Raw genomic sequence first — 15677 nt, 5'->3', positions numbered from 1 at the left:
GTGAGAAAAGACAAATGTATGAAAAGTCCGTGTGTTTCTTCTGTGGGCATTCCAAGAGCAATAATAACAGAAGAAAACACTCCCCTTTTTGTTCCAGTAATAAGAACATAATAAATCTGGCTTAGTTTAATACTATCTGAAATTAACTGGAAAGATCAAAAAAGAAAGTGATATTAAAACAAAATTCCATTAAGACTTAGTACTAGTAGCTCTGCTGTAATGGTCTTTGCCATAGGTATAGACAAATTACCCTATTTTTCCCTCTTACCTACATTTTATGCCTTCATATTTTTTCTGTTTTATTTTATATTTTTATGAAATCCAATATAGGGAAAAAAATACTGAAATTTGTAGTTATTCTAGTTCTGCTTGCATCTGTCTTGTCAGTCATGTTGTTATTGGCAGCATTCCAGCACCGGGCTGCAAAGGAAATAATACTTGCTACTTAGTTTTTTTATTCTTTTGCAAAGTGACAATTTTATTTTATCATGTGACCATATTCCTCAGATTTCCTATCTTTTGAAATGTTTAGGTTTTTTTTTAACTTTATTAAGGTTGTGTGAGTAGGATTGCATCGCAGCTGAAGCTGCTGGGAGCTAAAGACTGCTTGCTCAGTGGGTATTTAGTTTGCTGTAGATGATCATTCATGTGCACCATCATGGCAGGTTGAGCATGTCCGAGCTGGACTTCTATAATACTTTTTTTGCAGTTGCTTTTTTTTGCTGCTTTGGATTGGGATACTGAAGCAAGACAAACTTGTTTTCCTTATGTGCTTAGTAATAACTGCTGCTGCAGGTGCTAGAACAGAATGAGCAAGCCGAGTTTAAAACCGCGCTGGCATTATAGCCTGTGTTTTTTCAAAGCTGTGCTTCCATTGACTTCAGCTTTAGTTGGGAATGCTTAGCAATTCTGCTAATGCAGCCAAATCCAGGCTGATGTCAGGCACAGAAGAATGGAACACAGCAGTGACCACAGTGAAGTTTGCATTGATAGGAAAGTTGTTTAAGCCATAAGAATTTTAGCTATTCCCAGGATGTCATCTCTTCCTTCTGATCGAAATACTACATGTAATGTCCCAGAATATAGTAAGTAAAAAAAGCTGAGATTTCAGTGAGCCTAACTGGAGGTTTGGTATTCTCCTGGAAACAGTTAATAGTTCAGTGACTGGAGGCCATCTTGTTTCTTGGCAGAGTTGGGCTGTGTTGTGCCACATACTGGTGCGGAAAAAGCTTGAAAATAGAGGGCAGCATGAAAATGTAGAACACTGAAATAAACTACTGAAACTGTGATATTGTTCAGAATATGTGAAGCTTGGAAACTTAATAGGAAGTCAGTTAGCAGATGGACTGAAATATGTAGACACAAGGAAATGTATCTTTGGAAGGGTCAAGGTATCAGAGGTTTTGCTTCTTGCACACTAAAAAATAGGCAGATCTGGTGTGCCTCACAGTTCAATGTGTATTTTATGCTGCAGATGCAGATGACCATGCCAACAAGGATTCACCACATGGAAAAATACATGATTAAGGACTTTGAGTATGGATGATAGCTAGGCTTGGGCAATGCGTGTTGGATTCCTGACAGGGTAAAACTTTCCATAGAATCACAGAGTGGTCAGGGTTGGAAGGGACCTCTGGAGATCATCTAGTCCAACCCTCTGCTAAAGCAGGTTCTCCTAGAGCAGGTTGTACAGAATCGTGGCCAGGTGGGTTATGAATATCTCCAGGGAAGGAGACTGCACAGCCTCGCTGCGCAGCCCGTCCCAGGGCTCTGTCACCCTCAAAGTAAAGTTCATTTGTGACTGTAGTTTAATCAATTAGTGGTCAAATGCCTCTGCTGCCATAATCCTCTGCAGAGGCAGAAGAAAATAATACAGCTTCAGTTTTTGGAGCAAGGTGCTCTGTGTCTCTCCCATGGGATATGTTGGCCACGTCCTTTTTAGTTCATTAGTTACAATTACTTTGGGTTACTTGTTCGAGCTGAAAGAGGTATTGAGGAAGCCAGGCTGTGTTAAGGTCCACTTAACACCTGTTATGGCCCTAGCTATAGATCTGGTCTTGGCTTTGTCATCCATAATATAAGTCGCAGTCTTTTCTCATTCTTTAGCTTCCCTTTCTACTAAAGACATGGTTTGTCTATTGGGAGGGAACTAAAGCAGTGCTAGGTATGCCTTGCCCTTATGTGCCCGCGCTGTCTGAAGGGGGCAGGACAAAGCGCACCACATTACAGGGCATGACCAAGAGGAAAAGTTCTTTTGATTTAAATGTTACACATACATGTCAGTTATATACTTAAGGTACTGCTAAGTAATCTTTGTTTCATAATTAAGATAACTTAAGAATGTCTTTTCCCCTCCTGGGATTTGCTGACACACTGATTACACCTCAGCCGTCTCCTGGAATAAGCAACACAGGCATCTGTCCTACAGATAAGCAGACCTCTTCAAAGCACTGTTTTGATTCATTCCTGGAGCTGGTTCGTTATGTGTATTGGATGGAGACTGGAGACCTCTGAGAAATTATTATGGTTCTGTAATTAAAGACTAGCATAATATATATGCACAGAAGTATAAAATGCAAATTACTGTATCTTCTCATTTTATTTTAGTGTCTTTACTCTGAAGTTATTTTTTGTCTGTTACTCTTTTTGGGTTTTTAGTTGTTTGTTTGGTTCTTTTAATTAACAGACAGATTATAGATACTGTATTTTGTAACATTTTTAATCAGCCCTACAAGTAAGATATTTAAAGGTAGAAAAATGAGACCCAGCTTCAACTGAAAGTCCATTTAACTTTGTGATACTTCAAAAATCCGATTGTGCATGTGGGTTTGTAATTTTCCAGTATGCTTTACATATACACTTCGAGGCAGTCTGTGTTGTGGATAAACTAAGGGCTGGGATTTAAATTTATGGGACCTGTATTTTCTCTAAGAGTTATTACTAAGCTGTTTTTCTTTCTTTCAAGAGTAGAGTATTGTAAGACCTGAAATATGCTGCCACATATAGTAGCAGCTGACAAGGAGGGAGTTGCTATCTGTACACAGCAGAAGTACAATCCAACGTGGGCAGACTGGACTTAATCTTTTGCTAACTTAGTGATTGCAGTGCAGCCAAAGGCAGTGCCTTGTAGCTGGAGATTTCTCTTTTATCCATAATGTAGTTTATCTAAGTAGGTCTCAGGATCTTTGTCTTCTCTACAAGATCCCAGCAGACTTTCCAAGATTTGCTGGATTTTCAAGCTTCTTTTCCAAGTTTTTTGTTCTGCTTTATAATTATTTATTTTGTATTTTGATCTCTATTCATGGTCCTAGACCCAGAACTTCCTGTCAAAGTTCTCACATTCTACTAAGGACCTTTATGAATTGTTTCCATTGTTGGGATTGGTTGGTAGTAGATCGGTAGCCTACGGAAACAATGCAAAAGGTAAATCCAGGAGATGGAACAGCATCAGTTCACAAAACCAGGAGAACCTGTTCATGCTGAGAAATAAGGAAACATCATCCTGTGCATGTGTGTGTGGAAGCAGCAGGCTTCTTGGAAGAAATTGCTGAATTTAGGAAAAAATCTTCAAATCTGCTGAGTACAAATTAGTTACTACTGAAATGAAAGCTACTAAGAAAAATGGTAGTAGCAGTTTTACTTATGAGTGAGGATGTTAGCTCTGACTTACTGGTTTTATCATCCGCACTACAAAATCTATAGTCAGCTTGCGTTATACTTATGCATGTACTGCAATATACTTGTAAAAATCTGTTGTGTCCACATTTCCTTTACTTGATTTAGCTTGCTCAAGTACTATAGTGGGAAGATAATTGTCTAGGTTAAGGATTTTGGTTAAATTGATCTTCCTGTGTCTAATGTAGGTCTAATTTAATCTTGAAAATATATTGCAGGTTTGTGTGCTCCTTAAAAGATTAGAAAGATCCTACATTCTAGCAAACCTGTCCTGTATAGCCCTGCCTTTGATGCTACGATATTTTTTTTCCCCACCCTTTTTTTCACATGCGTCCATGTGCCCAGCTCCTTGGGAAGTTTTAGAACAAAGTAGGACCTCCCAGGGATTTACTGCTATAGTAGCATACTTAAAATATACATATGTTAATGAAGGACAATTAAATTTAATCTGTAGGCTGTGTCCTCTTCTGAACTCGCTCCTCCTGACCTCTAAGACTGTAATCTAAGGAATGCTTAAAGCTGGAATATCATTGTGCCAAAAGCAGCAGTCCTGCCCTTTTGCTTTCCTGCCAGTGTTGGTTTTGCCAGCTCAGCTCTGCTACAGCTATATAGTAAACCAGATCAGGGGACTGATCTGACTGAAAAAATACTTCCCCACCCCTATTTAGGATATAAGCTGTATGTTTGTTTTCATATTTTCTCTTAAAAAAATATGCCATAGTTCAGTACTGTGACATCTGACCTCCTTAAGTATCCACAGTATAGGTATTTAAAAGAAGCAAATAGAAAAAGACAATTAAAATTCTTGCTTGAAGGGAATAATGTAGACCCTGTTTAATCAAGTTTTCTCATATATCACAAGAATGGATTTTTTTTTTACATCCAAGTTAAACGTTTTCTTTTCCATCTAGCCTAGCATTTCTTTTCCATCTAGCCTAGCATTTCTTTTAAGGAAATGAATATGAAATAAAACAAGCTCTTCTCTCCTACTACATAATACCAAGCAGTGGGTTGTTTTAACCAAAATGAAGTTTTCTGTTGGGGAAAAAAATTACCTCAGGGTTTTGTGCGGGGTGTGGGGGTGGTGTTCCTACCTGCCCCAAGATCTATTTTAGATTTCCTTGGCATAAATTTTATTTTATATTCCATATGTATTGAACCACTTGAATAGGTGAGCAAGTACTTTCTTAAATATGGTATACAAATGTTTGCTTTTTAAGCAGCTGTAGAAGACAAAAATAATCAACAACGAAAACTGAAAATCAGTGAGCTCATTTGAACTTTAGTGCTTAGTATAGCTTCTAACAGGAATAAAGTAGTATTCTTTGGACACCACGTTTGACTGCCAAAAATGCTCAATAGGTGAAATAAATGTGTGAAGAAAAGAATGGTAGTCCACTTACAGAAAATACATTATCATGTTGGAGAAGCGGTGTTGGATCTACAGTTTAGGGTAGGTGGATTGCAGGAACACAATGTTTTGACAGTAAGAACTGCATTTCAGAGCTTTCTGTAACAGCAAACTTTTAATAACATATATTTATTTGAATTCTAGAACAAGAATATTAAAACATATCTTAGTTACACTGGTGAACTCATTCTTCCCTTTACTTTTATTTAAAGACAGCCTAAGAAAAAGAGGGTTCAAGAAAAATAATACTTAAGACAAATTTTTTTTTTTTCATTTTCTATGGATACTGCTGCTTCTTGTCTAAGGATTTTAAATTTTATTATTTCAAGTAAGAAGATTATCATGTAGTGACCAGCATGTGGAAAACATTGTTCCATGAGTTTTGGGGGCATATTACAACAAAGGTTTCAGTTTGCATAGTAGAGTGTTATAGCATTTTTTATTAATTGTAGCATAATATAGTGTGCAAAGGAAAACCGCGATCTTGTGCTTTACTTCTTTTTAATGATAGTGATGATAATAAGAAAATTAATGTTTTTTTAGAAATTGTCTGACTACAAGGGGCCGTTCTGTTAATGGATATGGGTAGATTGTTCCCTCCATAAGATTGTTCCTGAACTTTGAAACTGGTTATTTTAACAGGCCTGCTAAAGGTTGTTTGTGGTTTGGTTTGGGTTTGGGTTTTTTTTTTTTCCTTATTCTCTTCTACTTAAAAAACAGAGGCTGAACTACAGCAAATTAAAAATGAGAGATTCAAGCAATACAAAGCAACCCTTGCTCAGATTTTTGAGTGCCCCAGTGTGAAAGTGTTGCATACCCTATTTGCTTTTTGTTTTGTCTTGCATCTAGTGTACTTTCCTTAAACCTGTGAGATTCATGTTAGACATTTGAAGAATTACTTGATACTTTCTGCAACAAATGTGTCTGCTGGTGTCTTGAGCATTGCTTGCTTTTGCTGTGTGACAGAAGGCAGATGATGAAGCTGTAAAACAAAAATCTCTGAACTCTGGAACCACTTCTCCAGTGTAAACATTAATATTGCTTTATTTCTAAGCTCTTATTTAAATTATAATGTTTAGAATTAACTGTTGTTTAGATGTATAATTTTGGAAGTATTAAAAAGCCTGTCTCCATAGCTGTACTGGTGAAAGCAGCAGTTGCAAAATGAAGGGTGTCATTTTAATAACTGTAGGCTTCTATTTATCTATTTTTTTGTAATATAAAAAGTTCTATTAAGAAGAAATGTAAAATTGGATGCTGGAGTTTTCTAAAATAAGAAATGAGCCTATGTTAGAAAATTATTTTTTCTGTAATAATCTTTCTTTCCTTTTTTTGTTTGTTGTTCATTTGTTTTTGTTTTTTTGTTTGTTTGTTTTTGTTTTGTTGTTTGTTTTTTTGTTTTTGTCTTTTAGGACCGGAATAGGCCCTATGACACTTTTAACTTGCACTCTTTGGAAAATTCCTTAATGGATATGATAAGGACTGATCATGAGCCTCTGAAAGGTAAACACTACCCTCCCAGTGGCCCACCAATGAGTTTCGCTGATATAATGTGGAGGAATCATTTTACAGGTTAGGAATATTCATATGTCCATGCTTGCTTGGTGCTTAAACAAAAATCAGCTTTTCAGTATTGCTATAAACTTTTTGCTAATGAATGAGTTGTCAGTTACGTAAAGCATCTGTTTTCCCATCTTAAGATAATCATCTCTACTATAGGAGGATAAGGTGAAATGTGTATACATTTATCGTAAGTGCACAATCTTAATATTATCTAACTGGCATTTCTGAAACTTAGGCTTGTGTCTCAGCAAATCGCACAGTTGGGTTTCCTGCTGCAGTCACTCAGTTCAGAAAATGTGTAGTACAACTGGAGTCCAGTTTCTATGTTCAACATCTTATTCAAAGTTAATACTACTCTTAGTTTTGGATCATCAGCTAGTGTACAGGGTTCTGAAACAACCACTCTGTCAAGTTACTCGTTACAGTTCTTTCAGGTTTCTTTAAAAAAAAAAAATAATCTTAATCTGGATTTGAAATTGTCAGGGAGAGTGAAAAGCTATTAGATGTTAAGTGCTGGGAAAGTTTTGATTATTTATGCTACTAAACAATGTTTGTTCTACCAGGTGTAGCATTGGAGATAAAAGCATTTCTAATACTTAGCTGATACTGAATAGTGAAAGGTTGTGGCAGCATTTCAATGAATAAATATTCCTGATGCAGCTGCACACTCCTCTGTCTTAATCTTCCATTGGTTAAGTTTAAAGATAGGTACACGTTCTTGCTCACATGCATTCTGGCTGACTTTGAAGACTGAAGCCAGTAATAAGTCATATACAAAGAAAGTATTGAACTAGAAATGATTCCCAAACTCTCAAGAAGTCAGGACACTGGAACTGATAGAGAAGAAATGTAGCTGTGTATAGCATTTCCTATGCTAATGCTTATATACACGATTGCCTCGTTTGCTCCTCTCCCCATTTATATGTTACATGTGGAAAAATATTTTTTTCTTGGTCTAAGGTCTTGTGCCTTTTTCACCATCTTTCTGGGTACAAAGTTGTTTGTTTTTTTTTTATAACCATAACAGACTGAGTTCTGTGCTCTCTGCTCATGTAACCCGTTCTTTCCACTATTATCTTGAAATTCTCTGTGCTATATAGCCTTCATGTGTCTTTAGCCATTATTCAGCTACCTAAAATGGAAAGAAATACTGTCTCATGTCTATTCTGATCATAGTCCTCCAAAATAAGTGTAAACCTGAAACTTATAACAAACAAGCTCACGAAAATTGAGATTTCTGCTGGATATACGTTTCATATGGCTGTTATTAAAAAAAAACAAAACAAAAAACCAACAAATTGCTGGTAGGTAGATTTTAAGTATTTATTGTATCTTATTAAATGTATTATAATCTAGCTAAAACGTCATGGTTTTTAAAATTGGTATTTATTTAAGTATACAACTTGAGACTAATTTTTTAAAGACTGAATTTCTGTTTGAACCTGAGCATGGAAAAAATGAAAGATTGGATTAGAAATTGTATTACTCTAGAAAAAGACTTTAACATCATGTAAGTGCAATTTTACTTATACTTGCATTATTGTCTCTTTATAACCATTTTGAAATGTATTTTAGTCAGAATATTAGCACATAAAATAATAATGTGTACAAATCTTTAATTCCTTTGTGTTGTTGGGTCATTCTATCAAGAATAGCTTCCAATACTCAGCTGATGTAGTCTCTATAAGTGTTGCAAGTGGTTTCCACAGCTGTAACAGAGTGTCATAATGCTATGTAATGTTGGTATTTTGCGTGAGGTAGAAATGAAGTTCTTGGTTTCATTAAGCATCTTTATGCTTTTAAAGAAAAGTATTCTTTCCAAATCAAACTTAATATTTTCATCTCCCCTAGGTTCTCAATTTATGTAGAAGACTGACTAATTTAAATGGACATCTGAAAGCAGTAGGAGCTGTTTTCCTCTGCTCAAAATGTAAAACTGAAGAGTTGAATATTAATTGTAAAGTTTGAGTTGATCTTTTCTATTCACTAGTGCGACCATTGGCTTTACTTAAACAAACATTTCTGTCACTTACTGGACAGGCTCTTTCTGTCTGTCTCATTTCCTCATTTAGTGCTGCTCACCTGTTTTGGCCTTTCTGCCTTGTTACTTAGCTGTCTAGCAGCTTCCAGTCCAGTAATTGCTGGGAGAAGTCTTGTTTAGTATTAGTTATCTCTGTCTCTGCCCAGCTGTTTTTTCCCCCATGAATATGGTTAATTCCCTGCCTTGCTTTCTTTTCCCTCTAACTACAGGGCTTACTTTGCTAACCTCCAGCCTTGGCTTGACCTAGCATGCACTTTCCTCTACTTCTGTTTTCACCCTATGCAACATGACTGGCAATATTCATGGAGTGGCTGTTTCAGGACATGTTTGTTCTCCCTTCCAAGAAGTGTCTTCCTCTTTGTTAAACAGATCTGTGTTACTATTTTAACTGAAACCTTTTCATGAAAGCCTAACTAGTTTTCTGCAAACATTGATCTACTCCTCAAATCGCTTTCCTGTTTTGTCTTGACTCTTCCCCTGTACCTTCACATTTCTGCTTTTCCTCCACCAAAGATGCAGAAGGTTTTCAACTGCTGTCCTTCTCTGCACCTTCCTCAAATTTCACTTAATCTTGTCTTCTAAACTAATTTGCTTTTCTTCTTATTTATCCTGCTCTCCTCTGGCTCTCCCCCTTAAAGTAGCAGCATGTTTTAGTCTGTAATCACCTTGAGAAAGTACGCTACTGACTCTGCTTGCTTTTGCTTGTTTCTTAAGTAATGTTCAAGTTTTTATTTATTTTTACCTTGAAGCTTTTTGAATGTACTGGTTATGTCATTCGGTTTGATTTTTCAGTTTCTCATAGACATTACTGTGTGAATGCCTCTTGTGCAAAATTTCAACTGCTTTTTCTTCAATCTTATTAATTTAATCAAATCTCATAGCTACTTCCTCTTCATTTTATTTCCTCTGTCTTTCAGGAGTAAACTAGGTGTGTGTTTCCCTTTTAAATCTTCCCTTCCTCTGGCATCTGTGACTGTCTGCTCTTAGGTTCTGTGTAGCTTTTTCTTGTATAGATAAGAAAGTAAACCAGCCACAAATCCTTGTTTAAAAAACAAAGAAAAACAGTGATATGGCTTTCAAATGACTTTTGGTTTGCCTTTTGGTAAACAAGCCTTGTTTTCTCAAAAAATTTTAGCTAACAGTGCTTGCATGTCAGTTGCCCTTATATTTACTACCCAAATTTTTAAACAGAAGAGGTAAAAAGGCGAAGTACCAAAAGCCTCTGATTTTGAAAACACAGAAGGATTTAATTCTAGAAAAAATATGCATATCTTGGAGCCTCCAATGCATGTTACAAAGCCAGTGCAGCTATTTCAGGATCATTTCAGCCTGCTGCTAGCAACAAAGTCTTGAGGAAATGCGTATTTTTAGAAGTATTGTCTGCATATGTATTCATTAGTAAAATATTGCAGGTGGTTTATTGGAAGTTTGAAACATTGCTTGGAACATAGCCCCTCTTGGCATATGTGCCCCCTTGCATCCCAGCAGATACTTGAAACAAAACATAATTATCTCAGATATAGAACAAAGGCTGTAGGTTAGAATGTGGATGGGAAACCATAAAAGATTCTGATGTGAAGACCAAATTGAAATGGTTCTGGAATATTTTCTTCTCATTCTTGGGTGTAAGTTCCTCATGCTCTACGTTGTTCAGTGGAGGTGGTGGAGAAGCTCAGGGATGGGAAAGGAAAAGCCTGTCCACTTGTTTGTAATAGCTGAAGCTTTATAGTTTCTCTGAATCTGAGGTATGATCAGACTTTGTCCTGCAGGCAATGGAAATTGAGTTTATTTCAAGGTCAACACAGCAGGCCACTTCTTTTAGGCGTGATCCACTGGGCCTTGAGAGTACATGTGATTAAGTGGCTTTTCCGGGGTGGTGGTGTTTGCTTTCAAGTGTGGAACAAGGGAAAGGCTGAAGTATTGTTAGTGCAGCAGAAGCTAACTGATGCTCAGTCCTGCAATACTGAATTACTTGTGTTTAGTGAGTGCTAAGACAGTGTGACAGGCTGGCTTGGTGCTCTCCAGCTAGGAGAGCTAGAGTCACTTAGTTCTTTTTGGGTGTTTCTTGCTGTAACAGAGATTTGATACCTAGCTTTGAGGTTTCTGGACTAGGGTAAATTACCAGCTTACCCATCTACATCACATTTTATCTTGAGCCAGGTCTTGGGAGGAGGTGTTTGGTGGCAGCTCTTACTCTGTTTCTTTCTAAAACTGATTTTTTTTTTCTCAGCATTTTCTGCCAGATAGGGGTACCCTGCTGTATGTTCCTGTCTTTCTGTCCTTGTAGTCTGGGAACTGTGTAACTTTACAAATTGTTTGCCATTTTCATGCTTTTGAGAGCTAAAGAATGCAAACTCATTAAAAAGCAAGTCTTGTTTTCTCTTGAGGCAGTTAGGCAGGCTTCCTTACCTGCTTTCTGTGCAATCAAGACCAGGTTCAACACTTCTCTTTCAGTCAATAGTCATAAATCCTGTTCTCCTTTCAAAAAGGAGAAACAAAGTACAGTAAAGGAATTGTTAAGCTTCTTCTAGTTAAAGACTAGTTACTGTATATGGCCAAGGGTGCCTAGTTGTTTCCTGTGTCAGTCATAACCAGGCCTATGTGATGGAAGTGTGCAATATCTTCTAAGATGTTTTTTCCTGAACTGTCTGTTTTCTTAGTTGCTTATAATGTATTTTATGGGAGAGAGTTTTGCTTTAACAAGGAAAGGGTATATTTGCAGCATTTTGTAACCTGTTGGTATTTACATACTGCTTCTACCTAATGCTGTGGGGCAAAACTGAATTGTCAGAATAGCTGTGGGTAGATGCTACTTACTACAAAAACATTTTTTTCTACATCAAAGTGTCTTCTGTCTATGGTGTAATATGTCACTGTTGCAATAAGTTTATCCGTGTCAAACTATTGCATTACAACACAAACAGAGGCATTCTGATCTATAAAAAATATTTTGATCAGTAGTAACTAGCAGCTGCCTTTGTTCTATTTTTAAATAATTAAATAAAACATTTCAGCTGTGTTAGATCGTATGCTATGCACATGTGCTACTGATAGGTCATGAAACTGAATAAAAAATAAAACTGAGGAGAGAAATCATGTCCCTTTTGAAATTTTTTAAATTTACTCTTACAGTAGCTAACTAATATTTGGGTTTTATTTTAAATCAGAATGGAAACACACTTTGTAATGTGCAAACCCCTAACTAACAAAAATTCTGAGGTTTTAAAAAAGTATGAATGTGACGTCTCCAAGTACTCATACTTGAAGATAACATATGTACAAGGAGAATTTAAAGAGTAGGCTTTATTAAAACTAATTGTAATGAATATCATACTGCAGAAGGTTACATCAAATGTGTTGATTATGTCATAATATTTCAGTAGAATGTACATGCTCCCTGACTATCTCTTAGCATTTGCTGTTCTGAGATTGTTTGAGACTTTGAATACAAATGTATTCATTCAGAGGTAGAAACAGTGTCTGTGGGGAAACTTTTTATCTTGATTTTCAGTATTTAAAATGAATGACACCATATATTTGGACAACAGAAAACTGGAGTTACTGGCGTTACTACTTTTTAACTATTGTGAAGACTGTATCAGGTCACATGAAAACTAAGTAAGATTTCAAGATTTCCTGTTTACATTTAACTGTTGTTTGAGGTTTGACAGGAGTGTTTAAAGATTGTATAAAGCTTGGATGATATTTTAATACATATAGAATGGACCTTTACGTTTCCACCTTGATCTTTAGTTAATTCAGTGCATGCCATCAGATTTTGTTCAGCTCTAATTCTTCATAGGCTTTTTGTAAGCAAAGCAGTAAGTTTGCCACATGACCTGAGAAGAGTGAAGGTGAATAGATCGTATTTGTGTTTGCAGTCAGCAACTGAACACAAAGGTTGTGCAAACAGAACAAATGTTGTCATCTCAGTCCTGGAAATGGTGCCACCCATTTACAGCTTTTTGCAACACTTCATTAGAAAAAAGTGCACTGTAACAGTGTTTCTCGAAATCCTGATGCTCGTCAGACACCTTTCTGTAAATGCATGTAAAAACCAGAGTGAGCAGACAGGTGTGTTTGCACATCTATTTGTGTGTAAAACTAGGCCACTCAAGTTAATCCTTTTAAAGGAAACATACTCTTATTTCCTTTCCATTTGAAACTCTGTGTATTTAAGAAAATTCTCTGTAATATTTTTCTCTTCAGTACAGAATATGACCATTAAATGGTTCATATTTCTTAAATTAAGTGTTTTCATCAATGATCCTGTAGTGTGATCATACTGTCTAATTTGCTGCTGGCATCCAGCATGTCCTTGTCTTTGACCTGCTGAATCTGTTTTGGGCAGGACTGATGGTGCTTTTTTGTTTGTTTTGTTTAGTTTAAGGAGTGCTGATGCAGATACCCATTATTTCCATCTTTTCATTGTACTATTGAAGACTGGCCCCAGAGACCTAAAGCCCTTTTTGTCTTTCTTACTTCTCTACTGTTATGAGCGTTTTGTATATATTGGCATAGACTGCTAATGGAAAAATCTGCTTTCATATTGGTGTATTTTAGAAGTAAAGCTAAACTTCTTTTTATGCTCATCAGGTCTTGCTTTTAAAGTACTACTGTTTTGAAAATTTAACTGTTTTCAAGCTAAAAATCTTTGTACTAAAATATATGCAAGACTTTGTGTTTAATTGGAGCTATTTACTTAGGAAAAGTGCATTCTCTTGTAATGTAGATGCTGTTATATTTTATAGGTTGCTTTCTCTACTGATGGCATATATTTGTTTAGTCAGTGGTAGGAAGAAGTTAGTATCAGCAAGCTTTGTTACTGATACAGATGATAATTATACAGTTCTGTTCACATTGCCACAATGTATTTGCACAGTAAAAATACAGATGTGTAACACCAGTAATCGTTCTTAGTATTTCCCTTCTGGCAAATACTAGTATTTTTGTTCTGCTGAGTATGTTGATGTATAAAAGATATGCAAGTTGCAAGTAGGTGTTTAAATTATGTGTGAACAAATGGCAGATAGACCTCAAAAAAAAAAAAAAAAAAAAGAGGGGAGGGGGGAAGAAGGGAAGAAAAAAAAAAGCCATCAAACTTCTTCAGGGAGTTACCTTTTATTTTTATGATTCTCTGTGCAGACCCTTGCTTACGCAGTTCTTGCTTTTGAAACTGTTTTGTGCATGTACGCTGAGTTAGTGTAGCACCAGTTTCAGGTGCCTGTAGTTTTGGGGGAAGAGGGGAGAGAGCGGTTTGAGGTCTACTCAGGTAAAAATGCTTAAAATTCTTGTATATACACACATGTACTTCATGCTTGTTGGCCATTTGTGAATCATGGAGCGAAGACTCGTGGTTGAGCTGGGGTATGGGGGGGTGTATGTGTGTTGTTAGGCTGTGCTTAAAGTAGACCCCCAAATACATATGGGTCAAAATAATCTTATTTCAGATGTTTGAGGGAATACTGGTCTGGCTTTGATTTTTGCATGTGTCTGTGTCTAACCTTTGCTCTACCCCATTTGCTATCTATCCATCCCAATAACCATTGCTGTTTTGTAATGCCTGTTGTTGGCACCAACTCTGAAATAATTTGATAGAAAAGATAAGAATGATAAAGGAGGTATTATTACTAAGGAAGTATAGCAGACCTAATCCTGTTGCCAGTTTCATTTGACCTTGCCATTGGAGTCACTACTCATAACTTTGAACTGATATCAATAATGATATCAATAATGATTTTAAGAACTGCATGACAGGAAGCTCTCATTCCCTGTAAGTTCAGGAAAGGTAAAAAGCAGGTCAACTTTGCTATTTTCTAGTAAACCTTATGCAAAATACCAATTGCTGAATTAGTGTGAGTTTTACTCAAGACATAACCAATGAACATTGGTTCTTGTAACGTGAAAATGATGAGAACAGGTAACTGTAATCTTAAAACTCCTTCACTGAGTGAGTGTTCGTGGCAGGATCTGATCAGGCTTTCAGTCCAAAAAAACCATAGACACTCGGGAAAAGAAAATGAATAAAAAGAGAAAATAAATTCAGAAATCCCTTAAGGTAAAAACAATAGTTACAGATCTGGAACTGATTAATCACTGGTGTTTGTTTCAGATGCAGAAAAATAATGGTAATATCAGCATATCTATACAAAGATGAGGTTATAGATTGGTTTTACACTTGTAAACAGATTGTGCTTATAAGCTTGAATATCTCCTAAAAATAGTGGATTTTAAAGTTAAGATTAAGGGGACAACCACAGGAAAGCCTGGCAGTAAACACTGTCAAAAAACTGCAACAGTGGTAAAGCTGTGCCTGATATCCAGATTTGTTATTTCTGGAACACCAGTCTTTCTCAAAACTGTTTGTGTAACTTGAAATTATCTAGACAATTGAAAAAAAAAAAGATCAGATTAAATATTTGTGAAAGATTTAATAAAGGGATTCTATGTGGGAAGGGTATACTTAAGTTATTGGAAAGATTTCAGAATTGTTTCAAAATCATGACTCTTTTCTACTAAGAATGAGGTGAAGTTAATTTCCATTTAATGTCATATTTCCAATATAATACAGAAGAGAAGATGTGCATACTTGAGATGTGCTCTAAGAAGGAATTTGGCACTGTGCCATGACAAGCATGATATTGGACATGCAGCAGAACAATTAGGCAGTCCAACCAGAAAAGCGTCTCCAAATGCTGTTAGGAGAGAGAATTTAAGGAATTTAACAATGTTAAAATGTGCAAGAGAGGAGCCTGGGCTATACAAGAATCATTCAACCCTTATACTCTGAAATGCTTAAAGACCAAGAGGTATAAAACTGGATTATTTTTTTTTAAATTAGGAATTGAAAAGACTTATGTAAAAGAGTGATTATTGTTGCAGCCTTAACTGCAGTAATATGTGTGTGTTATAAAAGCACATAACTATCTACTGAGTATATTTTCAATTATGAAACCAAGACAGGCAAACTGAAAATGGCAGATGTAC

General features: G+C 36.2%; 1 protein-coding gene across 5 annotated transcripts in view; it reads left to right on the top strand.

Annotated features, from left to right (window-relative positions):
* The window catches only part of CPEB3 (cytoplasmic polyadenylation element binding protein 3), a 92350-nt gene that overhangs the window by 26370 nt on the left and 50303 nt on the right, over positions 1 to 15677 (top strand). For 3 of the 5 annotated variants that reach the window (XM_056351178.1, XM_056351179.1, XM_056351177.1), the window contains exon 3: positions 6499 to 6658. In XM_056351178.1, the coding sequence (XP_056207153.1) occupies positions 6499 to 6658 (160 nt within the window). The remainder of the gene's footprint in view (positions 1 to 6498; positions 6659 to 15677) is intronic. The other 2 variants (XM_056351181.1, XM_056351180.1) reach the window with 1 other exon arrangement.

This window comes from Falco biarmicus, chromosome 9, assembly GCF_023638135.1.
Source record: "Falco biarmicus isolate bFalBia1 chromosome 9, bFalBia1.pri, whole genome shotgun sequence".
Taxonomy (NCBI): domain Eukaryota; kingdom Metazoa; phylum Chordata; class Aves; order Falconiformes; family Falconidae; genus Falco; species Falco biarmicus.
Note: the sequence above shows the minus strand (reverse complement) of the source record. Positions and strands in the feature narration are given on the sequence as shown.